The sequence below is a fragment of the Strix uralensis genome, chromosome 1 (assembly GCF_047716275.1).
Source record: "Strix uralensis isolate ZFMK-TIS-50842 chromosome 1, bStrUra1, whole genome shotgun sequence".
Lineage (NCBI taxonomy): Eukaryota > Metazoa > Chordata > Aves > Strigiformes > Strigidae > Strix > Strix uralensis.
This window is the reverse complement of record NC_133972.1, coordinates 14,065,010-14,090,080: the sequence shown is the minus strand read 5'-3', so window position 1 is coordinate 14,090,080 and position 25,071 is coordinate 14,065,010. Positions and strand designations below refer to the sequence as shown.

The following is a 25,071-nucleotide window of genomic DNA, read 5'->3' as shown; positions in this document are numbered from 1 at the left end:
CCAGTGACAAGAAATGCTTTGCGTGTGTGTGTGTGCCCACTGTTCAGCCCTTCGAGCCCCAAGCTGGAGCCTGCTGGGTCACTCTGGAGCACTGGTCAGCCCAAGGACTCTGCCCCAGGGACTCCCCAAGCAACACAATGTATTTGGTACAGATGAAGTCTTTAAGCTTCTCCTTGCTAGACCCACACAAGTGTGCCTCTAGAAAGCATAGGTTGGAAGCCAGGATTTGGCAGGGGCTCATCTATCGAGTACTTGCTTGCAGGGACAGGGCGCACATCCCTGGTACCTCCCAAATGGACCTGTAAAGTGCAGGTCCACAGCTTGGGACAGCCTGTTTGCGTGGAAGTGGTGGCCCTTCAGCCATGGGGAAAACTGTGGGGTTTTTTTATTTTAGTAGGAACTGAACCACTTTAGCAGGAAATTTGTTTTAAAAAAAAAAAAAAATCCAGCTTTGGACAGCAAATGACACCTCAGGTAGGAAGACTCATCTCAGATGGTTCAAACTGGCAAAGATCTTGACAAAAGTGAGAAGTGTCAGGATTAATGGCTGTGAACAAACCTACCTGTGCAACTGATGATAACACACACTGCATTTTTCCAATGACCCTGAATAAGCAGTTTTATTCCAACACATTACTTCATGAGATCATGTGTTATGTACCATATGATTTGATATGTGTATTGCAGCAACGCAGAAGAATAGGTGGTCCATCTCAGAATCCACACACAAAGCAATACCCATCCTGATGTTAGTTTAATTAGACTCCAGGCCAGTCTCAGCCCTTCCCCAGGTCCCCAACCCCTGTCCCCTGGTCCCTGTGCCTGGCCTGCCTGTGGGCAGGCTGTGGTCCCTCCCTTCGCTGGGGTTCCCTGCATTGAGGAGCTGGCAAAGATGCTGCTCAGCTGCCTGCCCTTAGCTCTGCCCCTCATTTCCCTCTTCACAGTGATAAGGAGCATAACACAGTCTTCACAAAGGATGCTTTGGACTTAACTGCATTAAATCCCTGTATGCTGCCTTCAGCAGATCGAGATAGTCACACCACGGGGCAGGGGCAGTAGATGCAGAGACTGTGTGCTCTTCAGTGATATCAAAGTACTCTCTGTTTTCAAAGAGGTTTCTGTAGCATATTCCCCACATTATCTTTTATTTTCCTTTGAATTAGGGGGCTTAACAAAAAGCTCTTGATTTTATCAGTTCTGTCCATTCTTTGGATTATTTGGTTACTGGAATTCATTCTATATTTCAGAAGAAAATTTTAAAAATCCAAAACCAGTGAAGAAAGTCAGAGGGATGATTCCAAAAACCCCCCTCGAAACAGTTTTTTGCTACACAACCAACTTTTCAAGGTCACTGAAACCTCAGAGATAATAATGTCCAATTAAAGATAATTTGTCTTACAGAAACACACTAGGTATAGTACAAGCACAGCAGCTTTAGCTCATATAATCCAGGCGAGCTCTCGCTGGCTTTATTAGGGTAGGGCTAATTCAGAAGATTGTTGTTGAATACCAAGCATACTTGGAGCAGGTCAGAGCGTACCGCAGAGATTTCCAAGATAAACAGTTGAAACAAAGGCCCACTTTAATGTCTTGGGCTACTTAGAAGGACCCACAACCGCACAATAGCTCCCTTCTGCTCCCTGCGAGGACGCAGTGGCCTATTTTACTTTGCGGTATCAAATGTAATAGGGGGCGTCAACGCTTGGGACGCTCTCCGAAAGCTGTGTGGCCTGTACGCCCACCCCGCTCTTTCAGCATCCCAGTTCTCAGCCCCTAGGTCAGCCCCGGGCTGCGCGACAGATGGGCAGTGAGAACAGCTCTGACTCTGCAGAGTTTTGCCCCCCCACCACCCCCACCTCTGAAATGAATACAGTATGGATCTGAATCCCCATGGGAAGTAAGGCAAGGAACAGACACCCTTCATCAGTACGATGGCTTAGTTTGGAAGCCTAAGGAGATTTAGCGTGTTATATTTACGTAATTGAATAGCATCTTCTATTCTTGCTTTACCCTTCCTCGGGTTACCCTATAGAATCGGTGTTAGCCTTAACAGAGGGCTGGTTTTCAATGCCCTGCTCACATCTTGCAGTAGATTGAGGAGCCCTTACCCAGTTCTGCCAGAGATCTTCTTTAACCTGGCTGCCTGCAGACCCCTTTAATCCCAAAGGCTCCAAAACAAGGATACCAAGTGCAGAATTAGCACCTCGGAATAAAACTGCATTACATCATGTTTTGCTTAGGCTGGCACGTCAAACAACAATACCAAGGCCAGAAAGTATTGCTTAAGAATTGGGGTTGCTTATTTCTTGAACGTCATTGCTTTAATAGCTTTGTTTAATAATAGTTCTTACCAGCACACAGCTATGTGACATCTGTGGAAAGCTTGTCAGATGATGAGTAAAGTGCTATGGTATTTCATTTCTTAAACTCTTAGAAAGTGCACATTTGCTCCTTTCCCTGCCACAATAGTGCCCTGACTATTATTTTAGGCTTTGGGGAGCTGCTAGCCTAATGTTGAATTGCCAAGGGATGATTACTTGGTGTCACTCCAGATGCTGAGTTAAGATGCTGACCTAAAAGCTCACTGCTTGGAAAAATTCCCATTTATTTCCCATTGTGTTGTTTTTCAGTCAAATGGCTTTAAAAATGTCTAGAAGTGAAATACTGTAAATCATACACAAAGTTAATTTTAAAAAACACAACTTCAGCTCTTATTTTTTCCCCCTATTGGAATCCATTCTTGGAGCTTGCACTTGACAGTGGATGATAGTATAGATACAGATTTCAAATTTAAATCCTAAGTAGCTTTTGCATGCAAAACCCATGAAGTTGGGGGTTTTTACCCTGTGGCCATGTTAAAGGATGTATTCAGTGTGTCTGGAGCATACTGCACCAGCCTCTGAAGGGGCCTCTCTATTCCTACAGAAGAGCAGAGGAAGAGGAGGTACCTCGGGTACCTTAGATAGGTACCTAAGGCTACTCAGGGAGAACCCAGGCTTGAAGGAAGAGCTTTTCACGTATTTATGAAAATCAAACCCAAAATTCCAGTTGACCAAAGGGTTTATTATGCTTCAGCTGCCACCTTGTAAGCACATTCTTGGTATCATTTGCATTGCTATATGGGTCTAAATCAGCTTTTGCATTTGGGGACAATATTTTCAGCAGTGTTGCTTAAAGACAGACATGTACTGAGACTTCTGAAGAGGTGAACTGATTACTCACCTCTTTGGTTTGACATGGACTAAAGAACAACATGGTCAAAGAAGCCTTGTCTCTTAAGAAGTCAAACTGTCAGTCCCATCCTAGATGACAACTTTTGACTTTCTGGGTTAGTACTAACCCTGACGGAGGGACAGAGATCTCAAAAGTACTGATTTCCAGTCAGTTTTGTGGAAAGATTTGTGGAGGAAAACCAGCCATATGACACATGTCCCTTGCAATTAGGAGCTTAAAATTATGAAATCCCATCAGCTTCCAGTTGATGATTAATTTATTAATTCCTCCTAGGTCCATAAGTTTTGTCCCCAGGATTTTATGTTCCATATTTGCTTGGTGTACCAGTAGTGGGAGACCAGCTCTTCGGTGGCATCCCAGTGATGCTTCAGTGTTCAAAATCTGGACTTTCCACTGAGTGGAAAAAGCTTGATCCACAGAGTGGGAAATACAAGTATTTTATATGTGATACGGGGCACAGAGTTTGCATATAGTGTTTTAGCAACCTCTTGAATGACCAATTTATTTTATACCGCCTCCAAACACTTCTGTCATGCCAAAGGGAAGGTTTCACATTGCTTTTTTCCCTTTCTTCTCAGGAAGCTTACGTGATGGCTAGTGTTGACAATCCTCATGTGTGCCGCTTGTTGGGAATCTGCCTCACTTCTACTGTTCAGCTCATCACACAGCTGATGCCTTACGGCTGCCTCCTTGATTACATCCGAGAGCACAAGGACAACATCGGCTCCCAGTACCTTCTCAACTGGTGTGTGCAGATCGCAAAGGTAAGAGGACTGTCACCCACCAGATCAGCTAAAACTCAGACTCTAACATGGAAATCTGACAGCGCATAATGTATTTGTTTACTTACTTGTCTCTTTAAGTCTTTTATATTTCACCAGATGGTTCCTAGAGACCTTATATGTGACAATAAGCACTTACTTTGTCTTAAACAATTTACCATTTTCAAGCTGCTGTGCAAACTTAACTATTCATCCAAATGCTCCTAGTTAGCGTAATATTATCACCAAGGCATTTATGTCCAAACCAAACACCCTGTAATGGAACAATGTGATGCAACAAAGCTGTGGTGGGGAAGGGAGTAGAATTTGGTAATTGCCATACCAAAGTGCTGCTTCCATCAGTGGATTTCATTGGGCTGTGCCACAGGGCAAATGGTGATGTCATCCTTGTGTGCCTTGGAGAATGACCCTGATTTTTCAGGATGAAATCTCTGAGGCCTGGGAATCAAAACTGCTGATTAATAAATACCAGCTCCGTTCTAGCACAGGCTGCCTGTGACCGAAAGACGTTCAGGCACCCCAGGGCTGTCCTGTAATTTATATGCACTGAGCTGGTGCCTGTAGTCTAATTGCAATGGCCATCATGCCATATAAAAGACTCATTATCACACCTGGCACCATTTGCTAAAGAGAAGAGCGGCAAAGGAGACTGAAGTACAGCCCCTAGCCCTTAGCACCGATATGCTGCGTTTGGAAGGTAGTTAGCCATTTGCAAGCATGGAAGAATGGAGCAAAACCAGCAAAAAAGTAGCTGCAGTTTGTTGGAGATTTGTTGTATGAGATGGCAGTATCCGCAAAACCTGGCTGCTTTAATGCTGCTTATTTCGGGCATGACGGTTTGCAAGTTAACCACACACTTACAGCCTTATCGGTCCCTCGAGACCTTGTATACATCCCAGGCTCGCCCAGCCGTGGTTTGCTTTCAGGAAACATGCTGAGGACCTCAGAAATGTATCCACCAAAAGTATACAGAGCACATTTTTCATCTCAGTGTGTGTACTTTTTCACAGTGTGCTCTGCAGCAAGTGAATTTTAATTTATACGTCCACCCGGGATGTGAACTGCCTTTTTCTGACTCTTTTGCTCTCTTGTTTAAAATCAATTACTGCTCTGTCCTGGTTTCAGTCCCTTTGGAGGATGAGCTGGAGGCCACATTTCCCTCCTCCTCCTCCTCCTTGTTAATTTTTAAGGTGGCAAAATCGGTCCCCAGATTGATCCTTGGGGCATCACTTGCCCAAAAGGCTGCCATTCACAATTGTTAGCTTCTGTTTGATTTTTTTCGTGTCAGTTCAACATTTGCCCGTAGCAACCTCTACCCTCTCCAGCAATGCCTGAACTTCAACGTACTCCTTTGTGCTGCTCTACACTGAAGTTCTCCTCAAAGTGCTCATAAATCAGGCATACGGCTTTTTCCCACCAATGTGTCTGGTGTTACTACTCTGAGAAAGTCATGCCAGCTTTTTGGACGTTCTCTGACTCTTTAAAAATGTACTTTTGGAGCAGGAAAAAAATTGAAACAAATGTATTTATGTCTGGTAACTAGCTAGCAGGAGGCAAGTTCCCTGGGAAGATTATTTTTATTTCTGTTTCCACAGCTTTGAATTAAGTTTTCTTTGCATCTATAAACATTATCTTTCTCTGAGGTATGGAGTCCTGTCTTTCAGATGAGACCTTATGACAGAGCACAGACACTCCACATGCAGAAACACTGTGAAGTAACTCTTTGAACGCATTGGTCTCACACTTAATGATGAAAAATGGCTTGAATCCCAGGCCTGCACACAATTACAGATCTGCTGAACTTCCTAGACAAGCAGTTCAATGTCTTCGGTGTACGGTTATGCATGTGCACAAGTCCTTTAGCTATCAGCGTCTTAAACAGCTTAGTGTAAAACTGACATTCTGCCTTTCAGCAGCTTTGAGTCTTAATAAGTCCTGCAGCAAGACATGTTTAGCAGGAAATTTTTTGTCCTACTGGGGCTAGATTATGTGATTATTATTTTTTTTTTAAGATAGTCTGCTTTCTGTCGGCAGCTCGAGATTTTTTTGTTTCAAAAGCTCTGCTCGCTAAAGATCTATTTGTGTAATTAAATGCATGCTCGTAGTGGCATTGCGCCAGTTTGTTTGGGTGGTTTGTTTTGGCAACATTAGCAGCGCATGGGTGAAGTTCTGCTGAGGGACTTGAGTGGAGCATTCGATGGTGGTCCAGGTTAGCAGTGGGCTTAGGAAGGGAGTGGAGGCTGGAAGGGAATTATTCCCTCCAGTGCTCTGTCATTCCATCAACATGATCATTTTGGTGTTAACTTTGTAGGTTAAAAGTACTTTTTTATTAATTGTCTCTTCATAAAAATACAAGCACATAAGCTGCTGCCAGCAGAAACCTATCGACTGGGAATAATTGTGGTTTTTAGAAAGGATCTTGCAGGAAATGTAGAAATCATGAACTTCTTGATTTGTACACCAAGAGATTGGAGTTAAGGGAAAGGGGAATAATCTCTGTGGCCAGAAATGCAGCTGTTAGATTCATACCGTAAAAGTCAAACTGGCACAATTGGTCATATTCTTCCATGAGAGGCAGTTGTACCAAAAAAGCACGTATGCTATGGCAAACCCAGTCTAATCATGGGAGGCAGTGAAACTGGAAGAACTTGCCTTTTCAAAGAGGACTTGAAAATAGATGCAACTCTGAGCTCAGCCATAAAATGAATTTTTTAATTTTATTTCCTTTCCTCACCTTTGCGGTGGGATGCCTCATTGTTAGCAGGGAGAAGGCAGAGTACACTGTAACGAGACGCAGAATCAGCAACTTTGAACAATTAATTTATTTTTGCTTGAACTCTTCTCTCAGGCCATTAGTGTCTACATACTCTCTGTAGGGTTGGCCTGTGTGTGTATGGAAGGTGATAGTTAAACTCTCTACTGTACTTTCCTGAAATCACGGGCGTTGCACAAATGCAGCTGAAAGAAGGGTTTTCCCCTTTATTTGCAAGTCCTCTCCCAATTTTATATTTCTTGAACTAAATTCCAAAGGAACCATACCCTCTGCTATACCTGCTACTGCCCCTTTTTCTCCATGACTCCACTGGCACATGGACCCACAAAAAGGTTCCTGGAGGGTAACAGTTACTCCTTGAAACTGCACAAGCACATGTCCTCACCCTGCAATAAGCATCACATAAACCGAAGCAGCAAACCTTTTCCTGAAGGGGGGAGAGGTTACTACGTGTTTATGGTGGTGTGCGTAGAGTTACCCTAGAGCAGCTGACATTTGGCAACTCCTTTGTGCATCCAAGCTCAGAGCGTGTGATGCCAACCCATTGTCTGGCAATTGTAGGGAATGAACTATTTGGAGGAGCGTCGCCTGGTGCACCGTGACCTTGCTGCCAGGAACGTCCTCGTTAAGACTCCTCAACACGTGAAAATCACGGACTTCGGGCTGGCAAAGCTGCTTGGCGCCGACGAGAAGGAGTATCATGCTGAGGGAGGCAAGGTAAAGCGCGTCGGAGAAATGAACCACTGTGTGTTCATCGGTGTTTGTGCTTGCGCACCAGCCTTAAACACAGGGTAAAAAAAGAGAGTGGGTTTTTCAAAGTGCTCAGCTGCTGTCTCAGTGTGCTGCCTTTGAAGCCTGTGGGAGTCCTCTGAAATCAGCCGAAGCAGCGTCAGGCCAGTGGGACTGCAGTGGGAGCGGAGGTAGCAGAGCAGCGAATGCTTTTGAAATTCCCACCCAGAATGTCTGGGAAAAAGCAAGATTATTAAAAAAACATTAAAAAAAAAAAAGCATGGCTGAATTCATCAGCGTAGCCAACACCAATAACAGTGTGCAGTTTATGAAGAGAAAGGGAATGCTGTATATTTATAGCAGAAGAAAGACCTGTCAGACTTGGTCCAACACGCCTTCATGTTGTTCTACGTGCTGATGGAGAGAATGTGTCCTGCTGAGAAATTAAAGAGAAGTTGCTTGCAAATATTGCAGAGACGATAAATGGAAACCATATGAGCGCTGATCAGTCTTTGTCATATAGCTGGAGATTGGATTTGTGTCCTGTTGTGATAGGAGAAGGTTAAAAAAATACTAATTTGACCGTTAAAAATATTGTAAAAGTAGTTTTGTAAGAGATATTTCTAATATGCCTAATATTTTGCAAGTTCCCAGGTTCAACATAATAAATGAAAATAATAACAAGGGACTCAAAAGTTGCCTGCTCTACCACTCAGATAGTTGTGTTGTTTGTTGGTTGTTCTGTTTCCCTTCTGCAAGCAAACTATCAGTTTAAACACCACCTGGTGGTAAACATTGCTGATAAATTTTGGGTCGGCCTCTTAAGGTTTATTTGTGAATTTTCCTAGGTTCCTATTAAATGGATGGCCTTGGAGTCAATTTTACACCGGATTTACACTCATCAAAGTGATGTCTGGAGTTATGGTGAGTCTAAAACCAGTTAAAATTATTACAAATGGGTTGGAAAATTGCAGGATTTGCTAGTGACTCTACACAGACCTTTTTTCTTCCTATTATGAGAAGACTGAGAGATTAAACATAAACAATGGGCCCAAATCACCTATGCAATAAAGTAAAATTTCCATGAAATTACATGCTGGTGAGGTATAAGATGTTTTGCAGAATATACTTTCAGATGATGAGCCCTCCCCTAAAAGGGGCTGCAGGTAGGAGACTCCGCTCCATTTGCTGAAGTTCTGCTGATGCTTTTCTTCAGCAGCTTCACGTGAAATATAACTGGGCTGACAGTAAAGCCACATAACTAGAGGGAGGACTTAAAACCATCAGCTACACTGTTGGTCAGTGTCAATCAGTGCAGTCTGCTGGGCCTAAAATGTTTGTGCTGTGCTGGTATTGAGAGGGCAATGCTAAAAGGGAAGCGAAGTGATAACCTCTTTAGAGAATTCATTTTGTATGTGGTGTAGTTCATAAGCCAGCTTGAAAGAGGAGCAGAAAGGAAACTTTTCAAAGCAACTTACTCCAAAATTTCCACTCCATGAACTCTTATATTCCTGGAAAATATTTAATGCAGATTGTCAGATGCTGTGTCCTTTTAGAAAAAAGTACAGCCTCTGGTCCTCTTAATCCATTTATGTATCTTGGCATTCAAAATCTTGTTTTGTATCCTAAGCTACCAGACAATCACAACAGCTACATCACAAGAGTACACGGTATGTCAGCAAACGACACTGAGGCAGCTGGTTTACACATCTGTCAAAAACTGTTCTTGCTCGTCTCCAAAGAGATTGTTTTGAAACAAAAATACAGCTTCCATTTTTAAAACCACTTGCTGGGTTGGAGTCAGGAGGCAGTAATGTGCATTTCCTTTCTGTGAGGCTGGGAAGTCTGTGGGATGTTCCAACACTGAGATACTAGCTGAGATTTAAAAAAAACCCACCAGAATGCCCCCAGAAAAACCAAAAAGGAAATCAGGATGATTTTAACCTGTTTTATTAATTTGTCTCTCTTCAAAATCATGGCAGAAAATGCTTTGTCTAGGTGGAGCTCTGGCAGTGCGTTGCCTTTGGGAAAGCCCTCTCCACTCACAGCCTCTCTGCACCCAGGCCAAGCACCCCAGCTCCCAGCAAAGCCTGCCTCACAGTTTTCTCTTCCCACCCTGCAGGTGTGACAGTTTGGGAGCTGATGACATTTGGGTCCAAGCCGTACGACGGGATCCCCGCCAGCGAAATCTCCTCTGTCTTGGAGAAGGGCGAGCGTTTGCCGCAGCCCCCCATCTGTACCATCGATGTGTACATGATCATGGTCAAGTGTGAGTTCACATTTGGGGTTGTGGGTGCTCACCTAAGTCGGAATAAGTAGCACAATTGCCTTCATTATGTCACATCTGTGTATGCTGTGTTCTTGGTGATCGCACAGAAATAGGGTTATGTGAAAAGAGTGGTGACACCAGAGTGTGTTCCTGCACCTTGAGCTTTAGCTACGAGCACAGGATATGGTCTCATTGGTCGCTAATTCAGCCAACTAATGTTTTTTCACCATTCACAGCACTGGCTGATACTGACAATTATTTTAAACTGATATTGTCAGGCAGTATAAATCAGCGTAACACCACCCACTTTACCTGATACTCTGGTTTTGTGTGTCTAGAAAATGAAATTAACGCTGTCTTCTCCTCCAGGCTCCCCCTTAGTTCAGGAATATGCCTCCTCCTGCACTCACACACATGGGGTATGTGCTCCTTTCACTACAGGAGTGCTGTGAGCACAGGCACCACCATAATGGCAGATGCACATGAGGATCCAGTGTTCCTCATCTGATTTATTCATCATTTTTGGATGGCTCCTTTTCAGCACACAGCTGTCTCTGTAAAGTAGCACAGAATCTGGGGGTCTCTGAAGTACTTTTTGGTCATTGTTAAGGCACATCAAAGGGCATCTGAGCCCCAAACTCCTTTTTCATCTATATCAGCTGCTAAAACGTCAGATTATTATGTGGCTTCGCATGCATCTCTAGACCATGACTGCTGCATCCCTGCTCACTACCAGTAGTGTCTGTGAGGATGGCAATAAGAAGCCCACTAGGTGGCATTTAAGACCTTCTCACCGGAGCAAAATGTACCTGTTCCTGAAATAGGAGCCACACTACCATAGTGCAGCACTTCTGGGGAGTCCTGCAGTGCCCCAGTGTTGCTTTGTCAGGACAGGCACTGCACAGGGAGAGCCCGATCCTGTGCTCACCACAGAGCAGGAACTGGATCAAGATGTGTACACCTAGCTTGGGAGGTGCCCAGACCCAAAAGCAGTGTCCTAGAAACTCCTCCTCAGTGTTGCTGAACCCTCCTGACACCTCAGCCCTGCCAACATCTCCGCTTGCAGCAGTTACATCCCAGGTCTTTGCAAGCTCTACCGTAGAGCGTGTCCTCAGGGGCTGAGCCTTCACAAAGCTCAGCAGCTACATCCATTGTCTTTCCTTTGGGTCGGTACAGATGTCAAAAGCAGGCGTTTTTCCAGGCACCTAATCAGGTACCTGTTGCTTTTAAAACACCAACAGTGGAGTGTCCCCATCCCCTTTCATACCGTTACACTGAATTTAAATGCAAGAACATGAGGATCTGGGGTTTCAGCCTTCCTTCTGCCCCAGGACTTGGTTGCACATCTTTCGCTGCTCTGATCACCCCGTGTTTGCAGGCTACAGCACAGACCCTGTTGGAGCTGTGCCATTTTGTCTAAAGGAATTCAGGATTCCCAGTCATCTCTTTATAAGCAGAGAGTATAAACTGAAATGTTCAAAGTTATTGCAAAGCAACTTTTTTTTTTTTTTAATTTAAGAAGCAGTATTTAAACATATGCAACTCAGAGATAAATTCAGAAATAGTAGACGATACTTCTGCAACAGCAGCAAACTCCCAAATGCTCCACTCTGTCTAAAAGCAAAAAGGGTTTCTTCTTGAATTAGCAAGGGATCATATTTCTAGCATGGTAAAAAGTCACTGGCAATGATGAGATTTTGCCTAATGCATATTTCAGATTGCATATTATCACTTCATTTCTCCATTACCATGGATAGGCTGTTTCTTATTAGTTACTCCAGACACACTGAGCTTGACCTTTATTATTTTTAATTTTAAACACAAGAGTCTACATCAGCTCATCTGTTAGTCGATAACAGAAAGTGTGGGTTTCCTAAGTAATGTCACATGTTTAACCACCAGTATGTATATTCGAAATCTCTTCTAGCATTGATCCACACTAAGCTGCAGGACTTGTTTTTGTTAAAGTCCGTTCACTAATTAAATACAGATTAGATATGGTTAATCTTTCAAAATGTCCCCAGTGAGGACGTTCTGCATTTTAGAAGACATCTGGTACAGAGGGTGGCTTCTGCTTCAGGCTTCCCAGGATTTCACGAAGCAGCACGGTGAGGACTAGACGGTCAAATCACCGTACGGCTGCAGGCACTCACTGAAGTTCATTTGCTTCCCCTCCTTGAAGAACTTTTTCAGAGCAGCCTAATTTGAACCAGTCCAGGCTGACCACCCATTCAGTATCATCAGGACTGATGCAGTCAGGTGGGACCTGCCTGCCCAAGCAGAGATAGGCCGGCAGGAGAGGAGACAGGCTCAGCCTAGAGATTTTCCAACATGAGGTTTTATTACCTTCTTCATTCTTCCCAAAACTGCCAAGATGTGCATTTTAAACACTGAAATTCACACCAGTGGCTGGTGAATGAACTTTTTATGGTGGTCCGTTATGGACAACTCCTTTCTTTGTTCCACATGTGGCACTGCTCTTTTTGCTGTTAAATTTTATTTTAAGCTGCGTCTGATCACCAAAACAACTATTTCTGTGTTGCTTTCCCTGTTATCCCTCCAGGCTGGATGATCGATGCAGACAGCCGTCCCAAGTTTCGTGAACTGATAGCAGAGTTCTCGAAAATGGCCCGTGACCCTCCACGCTATCTCGTTATACAGGTACTAAACCAAATGGTAGGAAGATGTCTGATGGGCATTTAATATGAGGCCCAAAATTATTAGTAATGCATATGAAAACATATAATATGGAGAATTTAAGGCCAGATCTGTCATTGCTTTCCAGGTCTTAACACATTCAACTAGAACCACAGACAGAATTTCAAGACCAGTCACTATTTTCTCAGTACCGGTCCCAGTCTAGGACCAGTAACAGTCCTTTCTGCAGTTCTGACAAGAGAACAGAGTTTGATTCTCTTAAAAATACAGCTGTTTTACAGCGGCATGGACAGAGATTGCAGGCCCAAATACCCCTAAACTCTAGGTATATTTGGTTAAACACACAGATCAAGATTTTGCATCTTGGGCCTCTTGCTAAATTACTTTGTCTCTCACAGAAGGGGATAATGAAAGCTAAGGGAGTCTGCGAGTCCTCTCTCACACTGACTTGTCTCACAGGGAGATGATAGGATGCACCTGCCCAGCCCTACGGACTCCAAATTTTATCGTACCCTGATGGAGGAGGAGGACATGGAAGATATAGTGGACGCGGATGAGTATCTCGTGCCACACCAGGGCTTTTTCAACAGCCCTTCAACGTCCCGCACTCCTCTCTTGAGTTCATTGGTATGAAACTTTTCCTCTGTGGAAACATGACAAGCAATTTTAAGAGCGAACTGCTTCTCATAATGTCTGTATTTTCTTTCTCTCTCTTTTTAAGAGTGCTACTAGCAACAACTCTGCTACAACCTGCATTGACAGGAATGGGGTAAGTGGGATGACCTTTAAAAAAGGAGCAACTTCTCCTATGTGGATCAACTTCTACAAAACAGTCCCTTTAATATTGATTTTCTCTACTTCCAACCTAGCAGGGGCACCCTGTGAGGGAAGACAGCTTTGTCCAGAGGTACAGCTCAGACCCAACAGGCACTTTTTTGGAGGACAGCATAGATGATGGCTTCCTGCCAGCCCCGGGTGAGTACCTCTCCCATGTTTCCATCCCACAGCCACTCATTCCAAGCCATTTGGTTGTGAATATAATCATTGTCCTTCCTTTTCTGTAGAAAGGAAACAATCCAAATGCTTCCTATCTTTTTTTGCTCAATAAACGGGAGTGGAAACGTGTGCACATATCCTTTTCCTAGACTTTATCCGGCTGCTTCTGGCCATTTCCCATTTTGGTTCCTTCACCAGCAAGGTTCCTCATGTTTGCCACGTGTGCCATCTGGCCAGGGAGTTTGCGTGCGTGGTTATATGCTTAAAGCTTTCTGCTTGGGAGAATACCCTCTAAATAACAGGTTTCACCCCCTAAACCATTTCAGCAATATAAACAGGTTGCCGGCAGTTTCACTGCTTTCAGATGTTGATACACAGAAGGCAGCTCACAGTTTCACATGGACTTACAGCGTAGGCAGTTGGAGAGCAAGCCAGCAAGCACTGAGGGAGCTGGTGCTGAGTTATGCAGTCATAATGTTTTGTGCCCTTAAAAAATCCCAACCAACCCTTCCAAGAATACACCACAGCTAAAGAGGGTGAAGGACCCTGCAAGGGATGGCACTGAAGTGAAACATGGTGTCTCTGTTACTGCCAGTCCTGTATTTTCTAGGCATTTTCCTCATCTCTAAACATTTTTCTAGGGAAACAGCTTCTGGCAGCTAAACTCCCAGACTGCAATTTCAGAGCAGTATCTGGGACATAGCCACCCACACGTCACTAAAATCAGCAGTAGCTATCTCGCTGTCTTATGGTCCAAGCCATCTTTCTGCTGCTTTGCAAACCGAATTCCTGAAGGTGAACTTCAGGGCAGCGTGCTTGGTGCCACAGCACGACAGTCCCTGCCTTTGGCTCTGTTCCACTCCGGGAAGTTCAGTGAGATGCTGTGCGTGAAGAGCGAGCGGCAGCTGGGTTGAAACTATGCCTCAAGTGATGCAAATGGCTTTTAGTTCCATGTCTTCATTTTCATTCCTTTTCATTTTTATTTTCTTTTTATTTCAGAGTACGTAAACCAGTTGGTGCCCAAGAAAGCATCTGCCTCAGCAGTCCAGAATCCAATCTACAACAACTTCTCTCTCACAGCAAACTCAAAGGTCCCCACGGACTCCAGCTACCAGAATTCACACAGCACAGCTGTGGACAACCCTGAGTATCTCAACACCAACCAGTCTCCACTCACCAAGACAGTCTTCGAGAGCTCTCCTTACTGGATCCAGGCAGGCAATCATCAAATAAATCTGGACAATCCTGACTACCAGCAGGACTTCTTACCAAAGGAAACCAAACCTAACGGTCTCTTGAAAGTTCCCGCGGCAGAAAACCCGGAGTACTTGAGGGTAGCAGCACCAAAAAGTGAATACATTGAAGCCTCGGCATGACCATAGAGAATTTCTTCTTGCAGCGAGGCAAGCCAGACTCTTGGTGAACTACCTGGCTGCTGCAAGAATGGACTCTTGCTCGGAGCGAACGGCATCCGCCATGCATCAATAAGCACACTTTTCCTTTTCATCATGGGGGTTGAAACTGCGTAGTTTGGGCCTTTTGTTGCCCATTACCACGTAATAACTGAAGCCCATAGCCTGCACTCGGATGCATGTTGGGATGGAGCGGGATCTTCCTGGACAGAAGAAATTATGGATGCATTCCTTTCATTTTCAAATGGTAGCATGGTAAGAAGCCACTCTGGGATGAACTTGAGAGCTGTACACATTGTACGGTCAAATTCCTTTCTACAGTCTGTATTTTTATAAATGTTTCTAACAGAATTTTTGGTTCTTTTACAAGATCAGATGCTTGTAGTGCTGGTCTGCTATGTGGTGCTCAGATCACCAGCAGGAAAAAAAAAAATGTTACTAAATAGTTTTCCAAAACTCCTGGAACAGAAACAGTTATTCCAAACCACCAGATTTTTACAAATTGGCTCCGTATACTGCCTCTTGGCACAAAGAGGAGAAGTGCATCCTGGGGACATACGGGAGATTGTGCCCGGGGCAGTATGGAGTGGATTGCTCTGGGGAAAACTAGCACAAGGAGCAAAAGCTCATGCTGCATCACCTACTGACCACTACTGCTAAAAACTGACAGGAGGAACTCACCTCAAAGTCATCTGTACATGGTTATAAAGTGCTCAATAGTCTCTTTTCTGATGGTCAAATGCAAGACTTGGTTTTTTATCTCTATGCAGCTGTCAAGTTGTCAAAATGCCTCTCTTCAACAAAACTGTTAAAGATGTTGCGGTAACTGAAAAATGAAGTGTCAAATAATGTTTAACAGACTTTAATTAAATGTCAAGGAAATGCAAATGGTGGCAAATTGGAGCATTCACGAGACAGACTGGAAGAACTATACTAAATTAGACTTGACTAGGGCAAGAAACACAGGTAGCCCTAGCCAGGCAGTTTTATTTCCCTTCTTAAAGGGGCTCAGAGCAGAAATCATTTTCCCTTATACACTTGGCAAAGAAAAGCGTTTACTCACTTCAAGGCAGAATACTGACTGCTGCTGCACCACGCTGGGGCAGAGGCTGGGGCTGGTTGCCTGTCCCTTTGGGTTTATGTATCCTGGCGATGCAAGAGGGGCAGTGAGAATGAATTAAGGAAAGGAAGAATAATCTGGAGTGATGGAAAATATTATCTCCCTCTTCTGAAACACAGGGCTGCTTACTTCAAAATACCCAGTATCATCTTCTGTTATCGGTGTGGAATAGGCAGGCGAGGCAAGGCTAAGATTTTAGCTTGATAGTATAAACCAATGACAGCAGGAAAAGCAACTACTCTTTCCAGGGGCCCGTGATACAGAACTTCAAATTCTTCCATCATTAACATTTCTTATGAATGTAGGAAAAGTGCCTGAAGTGTGAATTTAGTCAGTAATTTAGACGCATCCCACCAACAGCTTGGCAGTGCTATTTTAATCAAACCACTAGATCAGAAAGCAAATGCACATTAGGTGATTTTGGTACAAAGGCCCTTAACTAGTTGAACATTGACAACTTGCTTGAGAGTAGCATAAGCAGCTGAGTTGCGGAGGATATGTAGTCTATATTAAGTAGCAAGAAATAGTCAAATTTATGCCACCACTGTGTTTTGAATATATTAGTATGTGTTTCAGTTTAAGTATTACATCTGGAATCCAGGATCAAGCAGCAAATCCTCAGAACGCTGTTTTTAGAGAGTTATTGAAGAATGAAAGAGAAGAACGGTCATGTGAAATGACCCCTTTTATAAGTAACACAGTCTAAAATGCATTAAAAGCTTGTGTGTGTGCAACAGCTCATCGGCCATGCTGCAGTCTAGGGTAGCAGTATATTGGGTCCAAATCCAAAGATTGTCCTGTTTGGTACACGTGTGTCAACGTGACTGAGTCCCAGGCACAGCGGTATGGTGCACGCAGTGTTTGATTATTACTGGCTTGTATTTAAAACGCTAACCAAACTTCAGTTCCCACGTCCAATTAGTGGCAGATTTCTCCTTGCATTCCTGAGAGCAGATTTGTTGTGTTGCTCTCACAAGCGTGCAACATGTATGCACAGGCAGCACTGCTTTTCTCCACCCACCGCCCCGGGAGGAATGTACATAAAACCAAAAAAAGATCTTAACAGAAATCACAGATAATTTTCAATTTGCTAAATCTGTTATGTCTCCAAGCAGTACACTAGAAAATCACACAGTACATGTTCTCCTGCAGAATCTTTCCAACACTATTGCACAAAGGAATTTATTGATGTTTTGTTTTAATCTGTTAGCTAGAACAAGAAAGCCACTAAGTAGCAATATGTATCACCAGTATTATGTAGCATGAAAGTTATTTAATAGAGGTTAATATGCCCGCCCTTTTAAAACAATTTAGGAGGGATTCAGTAGTGACTCGGTGCTAGAAACAAGGAGATTCACCTAAAAATTAAGCAATGTAACTTTGAAAGATCATCGCTTTTTGATTGTATTGTTTTTGATGAGAAAAGTAGCAAAGAGTGTGTAGGACCACAAACTCCATACAAACGTACGGATTCCAGGTTGGTGGGATCAGCTATACTGTAAAGTAGTTCTGGTAAACAGGCATGCTGTAAGCCATGATTTGTAAATCAGCAGCTCAGTCATGATTCAAAAGCCAGCAAAAAAATAAAACCTGGGCAGTGTGCTGTAGCCTATGGGCAGTGCTGCAGGGGCAGATACAGCAGCACTGGGAACGGATGGGACCGCTGCAGGCACGGGGGCTACGTGGGGTGATGCTCATAGGCAAACAGACATTAGCAATGTACCAAAGGATTTCCACTGAGATGGAAGAAAAAAATAAACAATAAGCAGCTGAAATGGTCTGGTTTTCCCACTACAGCTCACTGACCATTTAACGGCAAGGAGCCCCTGCAGATCATAGGTGCTTGTAAAGGTGAACATGGTTAGGGAGCATAAATCAGCATCCAAAAATAACGTGAAGGTTCTGCCATTGTCTCTCAGGAGGTGTGGGTAAAAAATGCTGATTCTTAAAATTCAACTGAATAGGGAAATGTAGCAGGCCACAGCCATTTTTAAAAGCCAACAGAGTCTTACCAATCAAGAAAATTAAAATTTCCTGGTTTTACTGTATTTCTCATGGAAGGCAAAATAAAACCCCTCATAAGTTAGTGCTTAGCCTCTCTTAATTACAAGGCAGCAGTTAATATGGAACTGCTTTTGCAATAATAATTTAAGACTTTTAATAACTGCTAAGTAAATGAAAATGTAAGTTATTTACCAAACACATACAACAAATGCCTATGTCTCTTTTCCGGATTAAGTGAAGGTGGCCCCCATCCACCTGTGGCCAGATCAGGGATTGATCGCCAGAGTTGGCAGTTGATGGAATTTTACCGAGACTATGACACATCTTGTTATTGGATGAAGAAATTCCCACTGTATTGTCATAGCTGGTAGGTAACAACCTTTGACTGTTAGGCTAGTGCTTCATTCCTGGTCAAGGTCTGGTATGACTTGCATCTCCCTCTCTCAACACCTACTGGGTTGCAAACAGCAGTGGAGCATGGGCGGCAGCCAACAGAGGTCAATCCAGTCTCGCCCTTGACTATGGTAGAAGATGCACGGCACGTCACAGTCTGGTTGTGAGGGTGTCACAGCCCGACAGTCCCCCCTCCAGAACTGTCAGGCTTTGTCCAACTTAGCCTGTGGTTGAAGACCTTGGGTGATCAATAGGGAATCAATGCCACAAATTTGGGTCACCTGGAGTACTATCAAGTGGTTGGTGAAGTCACTCAGCAGGGAGGAAGCAGCCATGATTCAATCACACCGGGGCAGAGGCCAGTTTGGTTACCCCAAAGGACATCCAGCGGGACCCCGTGGAGATATGACCTCTGCAACTGAGCCCAGCTTGGGGTTGTTTTCTTCTGCTGCAAAGGGAGCTGGCTTGGGAGATTTCCTTCATGTTGCAATTGGTCTTGTTGGGTTCATCCAAGAGGCCAGGGGTTTGCTTTTGTTTCCAGCTGGCAGGTAACAATGCAGTGAGTTTTCTAGAGAGAGCAGTTGGAACTAGATGGTGGTTTCTGGAATGCATCAGGGCCATGCCCTGTTCCATCAGTGTCGCTGGCAGATGGCCACGTGAAGACCTGGTGTTAGAAAATACAGCCCCACAGTTTATTTGAAAGGAAGGGGCTTGTGTAGGGAGAGTAATGGCAGGGAAGGGGTGCAGCCGGCCAATCCATACCCGAAACAGCTGCCGAATTTGCCCAGGGACATCACTGAGGCCATTGACTGTTCCTGCAGGTACAGGTGGGAATAAACACATGGCTCCTGTCCCTGTACTGGCTTGCAGCGAAGCCCTCTTGCAGAGATTGCCTGTGCGAAAACCAATGTACCCGGCATTCGTACTATGGGGTGAATCTCTTCCCTTCCCTGAGAGACTCACAGGACCCCAAAGAGCTTAAAGAGGTTGCATCACAAGGTGCCTGGGGTGTCCTCAGTCTGTCTGGGAGTGCTTCAGGGTGCCAAGGAGAAACCTTGCATTTCCAGACAAGCACTCATTTTTCAGATTCAGAGTTCAACATCTGTTAGTATAACCGTTGGCTCTCCAAATGAGCAGTTACAGTACTCTGGCTTTTGTCTCTTCCCGCATTTCTCTGTGAGCAAACATCTGAATCAGGACAAAGTATGAAAATGTACCTGTGTCCTCCTTCCTGATGGAAACCGTATACTCATGAAATGTCAAACTCTGTGTATAACATTTGGCAGAAATGCTTTGAATGTTTTATCACCACTGGTTCAAATTTTTATATTGGGATCCCATTTTCTAGCTTTCTTTTTGTAAGTGTTATCTCTTTGTTCTGACATACAACTTTTAAGGAGCCTTTTTAAAATAATAAAAAAAGAAAAAAAAATTTATACAAAAGAAAAACACGACACCTTCAAGTAGCTTGTCAAATGGGCTGCATTAGGACCAAAGATGTAATGTCTTGTTTTGTTGCTTTAAAGGAATAGCGTATTGATCACCACTTCACAGCCTCTCATTACAGGGAAAAGCTACAGATGTCCACTCTTCATTGGGGCTGGGCCAGACCTCCACTGAGCCAAGAGGGCTTGACAGGAGGGTGAGGCCTGACCATAGAAAACCAAACCAGATATCAAGACCAGGTATCACTTCAGGGCCAGACCTACAACCTCTTCTCTATTTCGACTCATTTTCTACTCAATGCAATAGCTAAACAGAGACACAGCCAAGAAAAAAAGAAACAAATACATGATGTTTTGGCTCAGTATCAGGAAAAAATACAATGATATGAAGATGAGACATGATGAGATAACTGCTTCTTATGTGAGGAAGTGTGTAGGCAGGCAGTGAGACTTTAAACTGATAACACTCTTGGTTATGTATTACTTTCATTATGTGGAGTTGAAATAATCATGGCACTTCCATGACAGGCTTTACTTTCTGCCATGCATCCTGCCTGTGTTCAACATTGTGTGTTTTGGCGGATAACCTGTATTACTGTGGCCACGTGGACTGAGAATTGTGGGTCGATCAACGTACTGCATGCAATCCCTCCTTCTTACACAGGGAGAGAAGAATGCGGTGATAGTAGGCTGTACCACAGCTAGTGGTCAAGCAAACCCTCAGTAGCATCCAAAAAAAGGGTCTCCCAAGAAAAAATAGCAACTGGACACCTAGCTGGCAAAAGACATGCCACTTGTTGCACCACTGAAGTCACCGGGCAAAATGCCTTTGGCCAAGAGTCAGGGCTGGTGCTCCACCAACTGTGCTGTCGTCCTCTTACGTGGTGCAGATGGGGCTGTCTGGATGCAAGGCAGCACTGGCCTTGTGGTCTCCCTCTACCTCTTGCCTCAAAGTAATGGATTTTTCTGATTAATAAGGTGAAAACTAGAAATAAAACCCACCACTAGTGACTGGACTGGTTGAAGGTGGTGTTCCTATGTAGCTGATACAGTACATAGCTTCCAGTCACTCTGAAATTTATCCAGACCCTTCTTACCTCTCACAAGCTGGATGGAGAGTGCATTTGCAACCACCATCAATGTTATCCTCATCTTTTATGAAAGGGAATAAGTAAAGTAGTTGTCCACAACGGTAGGAGGCTTGGCTCACATACCTAGGTTGTTTTTTTAATCCTACGTTCCTAATGTCATTCCCCTTGAAATTAATGGGATGTTTAACTTGATTACACTGAGAGTATAAAACAAGGCTAATGTTGAGTGATTTTTGAAAATCCCTCGCAATAATCAGAGATCCTATGGATCCATTGCCCGTTTTAGGCTGCTTTGTATTGATGCAATCAACCGAGTATAAGGTATAATGTCTTGGTTTTAATAAACTGTCAAGCAATATATCCATAGATACAGATGGTACCCTCACAGCATTGTAAAGTTACTCAACTATGAAAGCACTATTTGTACAATAAGAAACTCTTGACTTTTATATGGTTTAATGGTTTATACTGTTGATCAAAGATTGTTTGTATATTGAGCGATAAAAATGAGGTGTATATTATTCTTTTTAATTGTTTTTAATTTTTGGAGAACTTTTATTGTAATATACTGTTGTATTTGGGGGGAAGAAAAATCAGTGGCTAGCTTGTAGGGTTTGTAGCCAGAGAAGAACTCACATTAAGGGTTCTTTGTTGATGGACTTAGATTTTTTTCTGGTAAAAGTTGTCACCTTGGGGATTTATCCAGAGTTTAGTGAAGCTATAGCAGGACCCTTTCCTCTCTCCAAGACTCTTTGGCTCTCTGCATGCACAGTGCTGAAGTTTCATAATGTGAGCAATAATACAGCTAACACTTGTGACCATTGGAAGTGCAATATGAAAACCCAGGTGCTGCTTATCAGGGCGCTAATTAAAGCTGCTCTTTTGAATTGCATGGCAGGTTCTCACTTCACTTTTATCATAATAGCAGAAGCAGAGTCAAAGCAATCCCTTGAAAGTTCATCCATGTGACAAGTAGCCTATGAAGCCATACTGCTGGCCATTTCCAAATTGCATAGCTATGAGCTGTGCAACAGCAACACTGGACTCCCTCGTAAGGAAAGGCAAAATAAAAGTCTTGACCAGAGTCACGTTGGTGACGTAAATTGTACTACACTAGGCAGAAAGAGAAATTCTGATAGCAAAGGCAGTCAAGTGAAGCCCCAGCGTCCCTTGAGTGTTTAATTATCCACATGGTGGAACATGTAGCAGACAAAGGACTTACATTGTCCTCAACATAACAGAGCAAAATACACTGGGTTGACAAGATGTTAAAGAAGAGAGGGGCTGGAACTGTCAATACACATTCAGCCTGGATAAGTCCCTGGTATCATGATTAGTAAATAAAATCTTTTTTGTCTTTATAGATGAGCTTTGTACACAGAAAAAGAAAAGCCACTACAGCACCTTTCTCAATTTCATCTTTCCATCCAGTCCCTTCCAATACATAGGCTGCATGTTTTACCAGCTCAACCTATTTTATGCAGAAATGACGTAGTCTTAATCTTCGTATTACTGGTTCTCAGAAATGTCTAATGCGTATTAATGCATGATATTTTTATTTTAATAAAAGTAATTAAACAAATCTTTGCTCTTTTGGCACATGATTTTTTCCCCCCTCTTTAGTCATCAGCTGGCTTGGGAGGATTCTGTATGAGTTAGTATTGATACTATGAAGAATAATAATTAATATCGAGAAGGAAACCAAAATATAGGTTGTACGTCCATACACCAATTCAAAAGTCTTTGTCAGACAGGAATCTGCTGTTCTCTGTATTTCACAGATAGGATAACAGAGGCAGAGCAATGCCTCTGTACTTGCCCCAGAGAGGTGGGGACATTTGATGGCGCTAAATTCCACTGTCAAAGCACCAAAAGAGAGGAACTTGAGATGAAGAATGGTGTAGATATAGAAAAGTGCGGGTATTTGGGAAGGACAAGCATTCAGAAATTCCACTGAGCTCAGTGCAGCCAACTTTAAATATAAAAAGTGACAAAGGGTGCAAAAGGAGAAGACAGCCGAAGAAGCACAGCTGCACTTTAACCCCACTGTCTGCCTGCGCAGGATATGGTAGGTTAAGATAAGATAAAGAAAATTGCTATTTAAAGTTAGAAGGGGAATACAAGTCTCTTCCACATGCTCCATCATTATCAGCAGCGCTAAGTGAGCCTCACCCTTCAGCACTCCTGAGCTCGACGAGGAAAGCAATAAAGCCAGCCTTCAGGGAACTAATCTGAACACGCAATAATTGCATCAGATCGCGTAAGAAATTTCCAAGGCAGCCAATAAAAGCCAACGTGCTCCGAGAAGGCTCACAGCTGTAGTCTGTGCCACCTCCCACAGCACCTGGGGTAGACCTGCATGCCTACACAGCACTGAACATGGAAGGGCTTCACCAGTGCTCTTTGGGGCAGTCACGTTTCAGCAGTAACTGTTCATAGATGGGCTTGCTTATTCCTGTCCTAAGGCTGCCAGCTGGGGCAACACTTCATCAGCATTTGACAAGGGGTATTTGTACCAGGCATGAGCCTGGCAAGAAAGAGGGACCTTGTAGTTACCAAAGTCAGGTGCCAGGAACTGCAGAGAAGGTGACTCAGCCTACTTAAAGTTGCATTATGTTTCCTGCTCAGCTCCTATGTCAGCACCCACCGGAGTCAGACCCATGGCTGACCCCCCAGGAGGTGTGCCACTGGCACAGCAGGCACCGAGGGACATGTCCTGCTCAAGGTGCTCAGCAGGGTTGCTCCCCACACCCCTGTTCACATGAGGTGGCCTGCTTGGAGCCCACCAGTAAGTATACATGAGGGAGTAAGCCCCCAGTCCCACAATGTGGATTATTGTTGCTGTTTAGCTGTGAGAGGAGCTGGAATTACAGATCAGGTGGTGCTTTAAATTGTTTGTTGGGAATTGAAACCTCTCTAATAAGCACCATCTGTGTGAAGTTCAACACCAGACCTCTTGTTGCAGAAAGCTTTTTACTTGAAAACCTGCATTCCTTCTAAAGAGAGCAGAAGGAATGTTATTTAATGCATGTGTTAACCCCAGAGACCACTGCCTTCAGTGAGTTACAGCCCCACGAAGCTGAACTAGCTCAGAAATAGTGCAGTCGGTATTTGTCATCTTTATCCAGTATCATATGGGCTGGTGCACTTTTTTTTCCCTTTCTTTTTTGGGGTGGCATAGACTTACATATTGCACCAGACTTCACTGGACACTGTCAGTGATCACTCTCAGGAGTGATGGTACAAGAGATGGTTATTCTTGTCTTACAGGCAGCTTTTATTTAGCAGTATTTGTACTGGCACTCATTTAACAAGCCCAGGTACAGCTAATAAGGGTCACAGCTGGTTGTATAGGTTTCCATCTAGCTCTTGGCACCTGTTAAATCACCAAAAGCAGAGGACCTGCATGTAAGTTTAATGCTCATGGATAAGAAATACAGCAATGCATGACCTCTACTACTGCCCACAGAGACCCAGCCATGCTAGGTCAAACCAAGCTGGGCCAGGCATAAATGTAACTAGGCTGCAGTTCTGGCACAGAATGGTGGTGAGGTCCACCAGGTACAGCGCTCTCCCCTGCGGCCAAGACCTGCCATGGCACGAGCGCAGAAAGCACATGCAACTGTTTGAAATCTCCAAAAAGAAACCAAGCTTGCAAAGTCTGTGTAGTTTCTGGTGCCTGTACCTTGGGCTTGGCACTTAGAGCCCAGCCAACAAGGCTACTACAATTACCCTTGCTTCTGAGAGCAGCAGAAGGAAAGCTAATAGTGCCCTCTCTTGGAAGGAAAAGAAGCTTTGTCCACAGCATACATAGCTTTAAAATAGGTCTCCCAGCAAACAGAGCAGAAAAAACGAGCTTGCATAGGCGATTTATTTTCCAGTCCATTTGGAGTACAGGTTCATGGTACATTTAATCCAACCTAAGTATGGGCTTCTGCTGGAAAAGGTCACTCCACCGATCCGATGGAAAATTAATCCTTCTCTTTGGCCGTTTGGTTTCAGCAGTCTTGCAATGCAATTGCATGCACGATAGAGCTGACATCTGACATGGCAATGTACATCCAAAGGACACGACCGTACCCCTTGGTGACAAGTGTACCAGTGACAGTATCGTAACAAGTGTGACATCCTCCTGCCCTCAGAAGCTCGTGTGTTACTGTGAAGC

The 25,071-nt window shown here is 43.8% G+C and overlaps 1 protein-coding gene across 2 annotated transcripts in view; it reads left to right on the top strand.

Moving 5' to 3' along the window:
- Positions 1 to 22,488, top strand: part of EGFR (epidermal growth factor receptor) — a 167,033-nt gene extending 144,545 nt beyond the window's left edge. Inside the window, exons 20-28 of one of the 2 annotated variants that reach the window (XM_074891843.1) lie at positions 3,813 to 3,998; positions 7,351 to 7,506; positions 8,367 to 8,442; positions 9,641 to 9,787; positions 12,351 to 12,448; positions 12,905 to 13,072; positions 13,167 to 13,214; positions 13,318 to 13,420; positions 14,441 to 22,488. In XM_074891843.1, coding sequence (XP_074747944.1) covers positions 3,813 to 3,998; positions 7,351 to 7,506; positions 8,367 to 8,442; positions 9,641 to 9,787; positions 12,351 to 12,448; positions 12,905 to 13,072; positions 13,167 to 13,214; positions 13,318 to 13,420; positions 14,441 to 14,817 — 1,359 coding nt within the window. In that variant the 3' untranslated portion in view covers positions 14,818 to 22,488. Of the gene's footprint in view, positions 1 to 3,812; positions 3,999 to 7,350; positions 7,507 to 8,366; positions 8,443 to 9,640; positions 9,788 to 12,350; positions 12,449 to 12,904; positions 13,073 to 13,166; positions 13,215 to 13,314; positions 13,421 to 14,440 lie in introns of both variants that reach the window. The other variant, XM_074891762.1, reaches the window with a different exon arrangement.
- Positions 22,489 to 25,071: the final 2,583 nt, after the last annotated feature.